Source organism: Ranitomeya imitator, chromosome 1, assembly GCF_032444005.1.
Source record: "Ranitomeya imitator isolate aRanImi1 chromosome 1, aRanImi1.pri, whole genome shotgun sequence".
Classification (NCBI taxonomy): Eukaryota; Metazoa; Chordata; class Amphibia; order Anura; family Dendrobatidae; genus Ranitomeya; species Ranitomeya imitator.
The window spans coordinates 892,012,214-892,022,622 of NC_091282.1; the positions used below are offsets into that span (position 1 = coordinate 892,012,214).

General features: G+C 47.0%; 1 protein-coding gene across 1 annotated transcript in view; it reads right to left on the minus strand.

Annotated features, from left to right (window-relative positions):
• The window catches only part of MRPL1 (mitochondrial ribosomal protein L1), a 74,901-nt gene extending 64,982 nt beyond the window's left edge, over positions 1 to 9,919 (minus strand). The window contains exon 1 of the mRNA XM_069743212.1: positions 9,821 to 9,919. Coding sequence (XP_069599313.1) covers positions 9,821 to 9,851 — 31 coding nt within the window. The 5' untranslated portion in view covers positions 9,852 to 9,919. The remainder of the gene's footprint in view (positions 1 to 9,820) is intronic.
• Positions 9,920 to 10,409: the final 490 nt, after the last annotated feature.

The window sequence follows — 10,409 nt, forward strand, 5'->3', positions numbered from 1 at the left end:
CGGTTGTTCATCTCTGACAATATTAGTAAGGCTACGTTCACATTTGCGTTGCGTCGGGCGCAGGTTCGGCGACGCATGCGTCATGCGCCCCTATATTTAACATGGGGGCGCATGGACATGCGTTGTCTTGCGTTTTGTGACGCATGCGTCATTTGTGGCGCAAGCGTCAGGGCGCAGAGGACGCAGCAAGTCCCTTTTTTTTGCATCCAAAATCATGCCAAAAAAGGACGCATGCGTCACAAAACAATGCGTTTTGCATGCGTTCTTGTTTGCGTTGTGCGTTGCGTCGCCGACACAGCACCGCACAACGCAAATGTGAACGTAGCCTAATAGAAGAGCTGCAGAGAGCTTTCTTGTATGCTTCTGGAAGCTTCACATTACATATGGAGCACCTCTTAGATTTTGGCAACGCCTTGCCAGACTTTTTTGTCTGAGGGAGGGGAGTCTGAGTGGCCTCTTTATCCTAAACAGAGGAATAAGAACTGCTCAGTGTGTGTGCGGGCGTCTGTATTACTCTGCGCACTTAGGCTACGTTCACATTAGCGTTGCGCCGCTGTTGCGTCGGCGACGCAGCGGCGACGCAGCGGCGACGCGCCCCTATGTTTAACATAGGGGACGCGTGCGTTTTTTGGGTGGCGTTCTTCGCCACGTGCGTCGTTTCCGACGCTAGCGTCGGACGCAAGAAAATGCAACAAGTTGCATTTTCTGTGCGTCCGATTTTCGTCAAAAACGACGCACGCGTCGCAAAACGCGCGCGTTTTTGCGCGCGTTTGCGCGCGTTTTTCCGTGCGTCGCGCCGCCGACGCAGGGCGGCGCAACGCTAATGTGAACGTAGCCTTACCCCTGTCTCCTCATTTCTGGCCTCCATATTTTCTGTTGAAAGATGCACAGTATAAATATGTGATCTCCCAGTTAAAATAAGGGATGTAGCAGCTTCTGCTGCACTCACCCTTAGTCTCCGGCATTTGTAGCAGTCTGGCTAGCTCGGAACTAACGATAATCCTGTGTCCTGCAGCCGAGATACCATCCAGGGAATCAAATCTGGCGCCTCCACCTTCCTTCACACCGTAAGGAACGCTGGATGAACATCTGCAGCAATTCTGGGATTTTGCGCCTTTAACAGACGCGCACTTCCGCGTTCCACGAGGTGGAGTGCACGCCAAGATGCTGCCCCCCCCCCCCCCCCCCCCCCCCAATGTGACGTCACCTTACCCTGCGTTGACACCGGAAGCTCCTGTATATGATCTCCTACTGCCGCGTTCCACACTGTGGAACGCACGCTGCGCCTGCTGCTGGCGCCAGATCTTCCGTGCGGCGCCTCTTCTCACCTGGCACCTGAACCGAGAGCCCCCCCTCGGGAGGAAGTGGTTCAACCCAGGAGCCCGTCCGCTCGACTGGTCTCTGGGCAGAAGGACTCCCCTACCTCCTCCCCCCCCCCGGGAAGTTTCTGCCTCGGGCTACTATTGCGGGGGAAGGATATTGGTCATAGCCGCACAATCCCCCGAGCCCTCCGGACTGGTGAGTTTTCGCGCTGTACAGCGCTGTCTTCTCTTGTGTGTCCCTCCATGCAGGGACAGGAAAAACACTAAAAGGGGGCGGAGTGGGATCTTTTAACCTCTCGTGTTGTTTTTCCTGTCCCTGCAAGGAGGAGGAGGACGTCCTCCAATGTGCTGTCAGGGGGACGTCCTGGAAAAGGGCACAGAATTTCAGAAAAAGAACATCTTGCCAACCATTAAGCATGGAGGTAGATCAATCATGTTTTGAGGTTGTGTTGCAGCCAATGGCATGGGGAACATTTCACGGCAGAGGGCAGAATGGATTCAATGAAATTTCAACAAAATTCTTGATGCAAACATAACACCATCTGCAAAACATATGAAGTTGAATAGAGGATGGCTTCTACAGATGGATAATGATCTTAAACACAAGTCAAAATCCACAATAGAATACCTCAAAAGGTGCAAATTCACGGTTCTACATTGACCCTCACCATCCTCCGATCTGAACATCTTTGAAAATCTGTGGCTAGACCTCAAAATAGCAGAGTATGCAAGACAACCCAGGAATCTCACAGAACTAGAAGAACTTTCCAAGGTAAAATGGATGAAAATCACTCAAACAAGAATTGAAAGACTCTTGGTTGGCTACAAAAAGCGTTTACAAGCTGTGATACTTTCAAAAGGAAATGATACTAGGTACTAACCATGCAGGGTGCCCAAACTTTGCATCAACCCATTTTCCTTTTTGTAATTTTTAAAGTGAAAAAATATCCTTTTTTTGCCTAAAATATGTCATCTTTAACTTTAGCACTTTTATACATCATTTCATCTTCAACTTGCTTAACTGTTTACAACAGTAGTTTTGACCAGGGGTGCCCAAACTTTTACATGCCACTGTTAACAGTGCATTCCGGCCATCCCCAGTACAGCTCTTACAAGTTCTACTGGATACAGTGTCAGCACTGTGCTGCTCTACTGGGTCATTCCAGTGAACAGGGGTTATACAGAGCAGTGTATTGCAAAGCTGCTTGTCTTTACTCTGCAATTTTATACATGGAAGAACTTGGGGATAAACCTTTAGGCCTCTTTGACATCAGTGTGCCCGTTACATGTGGCGACAGTTTTCACACGTACCGGAAACACACACGTAGACACATTCAAAGGAATGTCTGTGCACATCAGTGTGTTTCCATGGACAAAATACGCCGTCATGTCTGTTTTTTACCAGCAGCATGGGCTGAAAAAAGTCCCACACACTGATGAAGAAGCCTGGAAAGCAGAGGTACAGTTAGCGCTGTTCCCCGGCGCCGGGTGCTGAAAACCACTCTCATCATTCTCCCCTTTTCTGCCGGCGATCAGCATGAGCTGGGGAGAATGATGAGAGTTACATTAATATAACAGCAATAACAGACTGTGGAACTACTACTCATCAGCCTACACCTGCTGCCACTAATAGTGAGAGCAGGTGGCGGCTTATGGGAGTATTCATGGGCTGCTGCCCGCGCTATAAATAAATTTAAAAAAATGGTGTGTGACAAATTCTCACGGTAAACTCAGTGACCTTTTCACGGTGCTGAGGTCACTGCAATTCAGCCCGGCTGGAAACTCAACCTCAGTGACTGGAGGCAACCTCGATGGCGTCACAGCTAGTCACTGATGCTGCGCTCACAGCAGCTCATTCATCAGTGGTTCTCAGCCTGGACGGTCACATCTTGGCACCATCCAGGCTGAAAATTATTTATCCCCAGACATAGATTACAGCATGGAATAGAATGTCAGACAGGTGAGGGATTTTGTTGTTTTTTTATTTTTGTTTTATTACAGGAGACGAGGGCTTCAATGGAATGGGCGTTGGTGAGTGAGTATATGGTGTGTTTTTTTTTTTAAATAAAAATGGAAAAGTGTGTTTGTTTTATTTCAATTAACCCCTTTCTGTCATTGGACGTACTATTCCGTCCATGTGGGGTGGGCCCTAATTTCCAAGGACGGAATAGTACGTCCAGCGCGATCGGCCGCGCTCACGGGGGGAGCGCGGCCGAGTGTCTGCTGACTATCGCAGCTGACATCCGGCACTATGTACCAGGAGCGGTCACGGACCGCCCCCGGTACATTAACCCCCGGCACACCGCGATCAAACATGATCGCGGTGTTCCGGCGGTATAGGGAAGCATCGCGCAGGGAGGGGGCTCCCTGCGGGCTTCTCTGAGACCCCCGGAGCAACGCGATGTAATCGCGTTGCTCCGAAGGTCTCTTACCTCCTCCTCCCTGCAGCAGGCCCGGATCCAAGATGGCCGAGGAATCTGGGTCCTGCAGGGAGGTGGCTTCACTGCGCCTGCTCAGAGCAGGCGCCAGGAAGCCTGGAGAAGTGCACGTCAGATCGCTGATCTGACACAGTGCACAGCAAAGTGTCAGATCAGCGATCTTACACTATAACATGATGCCCCACCCTGGGGCAATGTTATAGTGTAAAAAAAAAAATATTCACATGTGTAAAAAAAAATTTAAAAAATTCCCCAAAAAATATATATATATATATTGTTCCTATAAATACATCTAAATAAAAAAAACAATAAAAGTACACATATTTAGTATTGCTGCGTCTGTAACGACCCCACCTATAAAACTATATCACTAGTTAACCCCTTCAGTGAACACCGTAAAAAAGAAAAAAAAAACAAACAACAAAAACGAGACAAAAAACAACGCTTTATTCTTATACCGCCAAACAAAAAGTGGAATAACACGCGATCAAAAAGACTGCTATAAATATACATGGTACCGCTGAAAACGTCATCTTGTCCCGCAAAAAACAAGCCGCCATACAGCATCATCAGCAAAAAATTAAAAAGCTATAGTCCTCAGAATAAAGCGATGCAAAAATAATTATTTTTTCTATAAAATAGTTTTTATCATATAAAAGCGCCAAAACATAAAAAAATTACATAAATGAGGTATCGCTGTAATCGTACTGACCTGAAGAATAAAACTGCTTTATCAATTTTACCAAACGCGGAATGGTATAAACGCTTCCCCCAAAAGAAATTCATGAATAGCTGGTTTTTGGTCATTCTGCCTCACAAAAATCGGAATAAAAAGCGATCAAAACATGTCACGTGCCCGAAAATGTTACCAATAAAAACATCAACTTGTCCCGCAAAAAAACAAGACCTCACATGACTCTGTGGACCCAAATATGGAAAAATTATAGCTCTCAAAATGTGGTAACCCAAAAAATATTTTTTGCAATAAAAAGCGTCTTTCAGTGTGTGACGGCTGCCAATCATAAAAATCCGCTAAAAAACCCGCTATAAAAGTAAATCAAACCCCCCTTCATCACCCCCTTAGTTAGGGAAAAATTAAAAAAATTTATTTATTTCCATTTTCCCATTAGGGTTAGGGCTAGAGCTAGGGTTAGGGCTAGGGTTATTATTATTATTATTATTTATTATTAAGGCTACAGTTTGGGTTGGGGCTAAAGTTAGGGTTGGGGCTAAAGTTAGGGTTTGGATTACATTTACGGTTGGGAATAGGGTTGGGATTAGGGTTAGGGTGTCAGGGTTAGAGGTGTGGTTAGGGTTACCGTTGAGATTAGGGGTGTGTTTGGATTAGGGTTTCAGTTATAATTGGGGGGTTTCCACTGGGGGGCTCTGCAAACGCGACATGGCGTCCGATCTCAATTCCAGCCAATTCTGCGTTGAAAAGTAAAACAGTTCTCCTTCCCTTCCGAGCTCTCCCATGCGCCCAAACAGGGGTTTCCCCCCACATATGGGGTATCAGCGTACTCAGGACAAATTGGACAACAACTTTTGGGGTCCAATTTCTCCTGTTACCCTTGGGAAAATACAAAACTGGGGGCTAAAAAATAATTTTTGTGGGAAAAAAAGATTTTTTATTTTCACGGCTCTGCGTTATAAACTGTAGTGAAACACGTGGGGGTTCAAAGTTCTCACAACACATCTAGATAGTTCCTTGGGGGTCTAGCTTCCAATATGGGGTCACTTGTGGGGGTTTCTACTGTTTAGGTACATAAGGGGCTCTGCAAACACAATGTGACGCCTGCAGACCATTCCATCTAAGTCTGCATTCCAAATGGCGCTCCTTCCCTTCCGAGCCCTCCCATGCGCCCAAACGTTGCCCCCCCCCCCCCCCCCCACATATGGGGTATCAGCGTACTCAGGACAAATTGAACAGGAAATAGAAAAGCATCACTCCAAATATGCACACCACATACACAAAAAATAGAAACATGATACTAAATGATATGAAAAACAAGATTTTTATTAACACACCACACAAGGGTAAAACATAATTAAAGGGAACCTGTCACCCCGAAAATCGCGGGTGAGGTAAGCCCACCGGCATCAGGGGCTTATCTACAGCATTCTCTAATGCTGTAGATAAGCCCCCGATGTTACCTGAAAGAGGAGAAAAAGACGTTAGATTATACTCACCCAGGGGCGGTCCCGCTGCTGGTCCGGTCGGATGGGCGTCTCTGGTCCGCTGCGGCGCCTCCCATCTTCATTCCAAGACGTCCTCTTCTGATCTTCAGCCACGGCTCTGGCGCAGGCGTACTTTGTCTGCCCTGTTGAGGGCAGAACAAAGTACTGCAGTGCGCAGGCGCCGGAAAGGTCAGAGAGGCCCGGCGCCTGCGCACTGCAGTACTTTGCTCTGCCCACTGCAGTACTTTGCTCTGCCCTCAACAGGGCAAAGTACGCCTGCGCCGGAGCCGTGGCTGAAGATCAGAAGAGGACGTCTTGGAATTAAGATAGGAGGCGCCACAGCGGACCAGAGACGCCCATCCGACCGGACCAGCAGCGGGACCGCCCCTGGGTGAGTATAATCTAACGTCTTTTTCTCCTCTTTCAGGTAACATCGGGGGCTTATCTACAGCATTAGAGAATGCTGTAGATAAGCCCCTGATGTCGGTGGGCTTACCTCACCCGCGATTTTCGGGGTGACAGGTTCCCTTTAAAAACAGCAAAAAAGCCCTGTCCATAACCATCAAATAATGATCAATACAAATGTGTATATATAATACAATGATGTATATAGTATGACATAAAGCACTACAAGCCTGCCCATGCACCTATTATGAGAAGGGGTTATAAACCGCCAGCCAGAAGAGCCCGACCAGTGTGCAATGAAAGAGTTCTAAGACACCATATATATATAGCACACTGAGCAATATAAACCAAACAGTGCCTAGATAACAAAACAATACCTGTTTGGCTCATGGGATCTATATAACCCAAACTGACTGATCTATCACAAGGCTCCCAAAGTCACCATGAATGTGGTGAACAAGTACAGCCATGTGGCGAAAAGAGACCCCAGAAAATACTAAGGCCAGATTACCCAGTGTGAGGTGGTGACCAAAGAAAGGTCCGTAGGCAGGCAGGCAAAAAGGACAAGGACCAGTGCAGCCCCACACGTATCGCCCTCACTGATAGGGGTTCATCAGGGAAGATGATAGCGTGTCCAAAATCTTGTTTAAATACAATACAAATAATAAGGCAAAGATGGCACACCTGTGAGACAACGGTGGTTTACGTTATAAACTGTAGTGAAACACTTGGGGGTTCAAAGTTCTCACAACACATCTAGATAAGTTCCTTTGGGGGTCTAGTTTCCAATATGGGGTCAATTGTGGGGGGTTTCTACTGTTTAGGTACATTAGGGGCTCTGCAAACGCAATGTGACGCCTGCAGACCATTCCATCAAAGTCTGCATTCCAAATGACGCTCCTTCCCTTCCGAGCTCTACCATGCGCTTAAACGGTGGTTCCCCCCTACATGTGGGGTATCAGCGTACTCTTCAAAATTTTTGCCAAATTTCCGCTTTTTTCACAAATAAACGCAGGTAATATCAAAGAAATTTTACCAATATCATGAAGTACAATTTGTCACGAGAAAACAAGGTCAGAATCACTGGGATCCGTTGAAGCGTTCCAGAGTTATAACCTCATAAAGGGACAGTGGTCAGAATTGTAAAAATTGGCCTGGTCATTAACGTGCAAACCACCCTTGGGGGTAAAGGGGTTAAAAGACTTTATATTGCCTTGTCTTTATTTACTATACAACTATAGGATTAGTAATGGAAAGGCGTTTTATAGACGTCTCCGCATTACTAACCCGTGGGTTTGATGTCACCTGACAATATAAGGGTGACATCAACCCCACAAATATGAACCCTACTTGCCACCGCTACTAGGCAAGTGGGAAGAGCCGAGCAAAGTGCTGTCAGAACTGGCGTATGTAATAGATGTGCCTTTTCTGGGAGGCGGCTTGCTGCTATAATTAGGCTTGGGGAGGGGGGTCAATATCCATGGCCCGGTACCAGCCTGAGAATACTAGCTGTCTGCTTTAGCATGGCTGGTTGTCAAAAATGGGGAGGACCCTCACACTGTTTAAAAAAAAAAAAAGTGTGGGGACCACTCCATTCTTGATAGCCAGCCGTTTATTTATAGCGCAGGTGGCGGCTGATGAAAACTCCCATCAACCACTGCCTGCTCTCACTTATTAGCAGCAGCAGATGGGAGTAATAGTCCCATCAGCCACTGCCAGATCTCATCGTTCTCAGTTCAATATAACTCATCATTCTCCTCTGCTCACCGGCAGTGCAGGCGAAAAAGATGAAAGCAGTATTCAGCACCTGACTCTGGGGAACAGCGCTAACTGTGCCAATGCGTGTGATACTGATGCAGCACATGGTTGTCACACGTATTACTCCGGTACCAGAAATATCAGGATGTGTGAAACAGGCCTTAACCCATTACTTGCCAAATTAAAATTTTTACACGTACGGATTTTTCAGAAAAGTGCGTCCCAATATTCAATTAAAAATGCTAATTACATGATTTCCTATTTTGAAAACATTCGTTTTTACAAACAACACAAAAAATTGGACCCAATTATAAAATCTTAGTTGCTAGAAGCTAAAAGATTAGGCGTCACCAAAAAAGGACATTGGTAGATAACGGGTTAATGAAACAGACACGCATAACCATTCGAAAACGATGCTCAAGTTGGTGTCTTATTCGACCAGGTTTTTTTTTAATTTGGGGCTGAAGTTGGTTTCTTTTTCGGCAACTTTTTTTTCTTTTTACAATTTTAGCAAAAATAATTTACAATAATGAAATACAATGCAGCGAGGTGCCCTGATTGTGAATGCGCCTAAAAGCTAAAAAAAAACAAACAAAAAAAAAACTATAAAACTGGCACAAAAATGGACAAAGTGGGCACTGGCAGGCGATATTGAAAAGGTTAAATAACTTTGGGCCACTGATCTCACATGGCAGACACACAGTTTGTGATACCCCACATCTAACTGAGGTCACTCTAGCCTGGCCCAAATGTGTTGTGGGCATGAGAACTGGCATCAAAGTGGGCAAATATTCAAATATCTGAAGATTGGCTATTTGCCCACTTTGGGCCAGGCTGGCGTGACCTGAATTTGATGTGTGCCATCACTATCTGTGTGTTGCTGGTTTGAGCTCAGTGGCCTAAAGTCAGTTAACCCTTTCAATAACACCCATCAGTGCCAATTTTGATGCCCATTTTTGTTTCAGTTCCATCATTTTTGTAGGTGTTTTTAAGCATAGTCACAACAACGCACCTCTGTGCATTGCATTTTGTTAGGCTAGGTTCACACTAGCGTTGCGCCGCCCTGCGTCGGCGACGCACGTAAAAACGCACGCAAACGCGCGCAAAAACGCGCGCGTTTTGCGACGCGTGCGTCGTTTTTGACGAAAATCGGACGCACAGAAAATGCTACATGTAGCGTTTTCTTGCGTCCGACGCTAGCGTCGGAAACGACGCACGTGGCGAAAAACGCCACCAAAACAACGCACGCGTCCCCTATGTTAAACATAGGGGCGCGTCGCCGCTGCGTCGCCGACGCAACGGCGGCGCAACGCTAATGTGAACGTAGCCTTATTGTGATTTTTTTTTTTTGTTAAACCTGTAAAGAAACAGAAAAAAAAAATTTCCGAATGAAAAAACCAACGTCAGCATCGTCACTAAATTAGGAGTCCATGTGCTATTTGTACGCCGAGGTGTGAACGGTCCCATAGCTGACAGACAACATGGGCCAGTGGGGGCGGACAGCTGCCACCACAGGGCGCCCCACAGCCCGTCAGGTGCTCCGGCGTCTGCTCTCCACGCACACACACAGGCACCGCAGGCATACACCGAGAGTCTCTAGAAACTTTATGTGAAAGAAAACATGGACAACACCTCTAACAATGCCACAGCTCTGACAGGAAGACCACTATGTGCACAGCGGCCATATAACGCCGCGCACCTGAGAAACCGGCCACTGACCTGTACGCAGGCGGCACAAGGGGGCAGCCATGACCTACAGCAGGCGTGTGCACGGGAGGAAGGGGAGGAGAGGTGGCGCTGAGGCGGAAGAGGCGTGGCTGGAGCCAGGAAGACAAGGCTGTCGGGGGAGGGCTCAGACGTGTAACTCCGCCCCTCTGTCAGCAGCGGAGGAGGGGCGCTGCGGAAGTGTGCTCACTAAGTTTGTTTACGACGAGCAGGTTATACGGCGGTGCGCACCGGCTGTATGGGCAGGGTTTGTACGGTGGTGCGCACTGAACACCTACTGTGAGGGCTATCTGCTAATGCAGGGTGTGTAGAGCAGAAACGCAAAATGCTTTTCAAAACTTGAGTACACACATTATTTAGCCTGTTCACACTGTTAGGCTACGTTCACATTTGCGTTGTTGGGCGTTGCGTTGGTGACGCAACGCACAATGCATGCAAAAACGCATTGTTTTGTGACGCATGCGTTTATTTTTGGCTTGATTTTGGATGCAAAAAAATGCAACATGCAGCGTCCTCTACGCCCTGACGCTTGCACCAAAAATGACGCATGCGTCACAAAACGCAAGACAACGCATGTGCATGC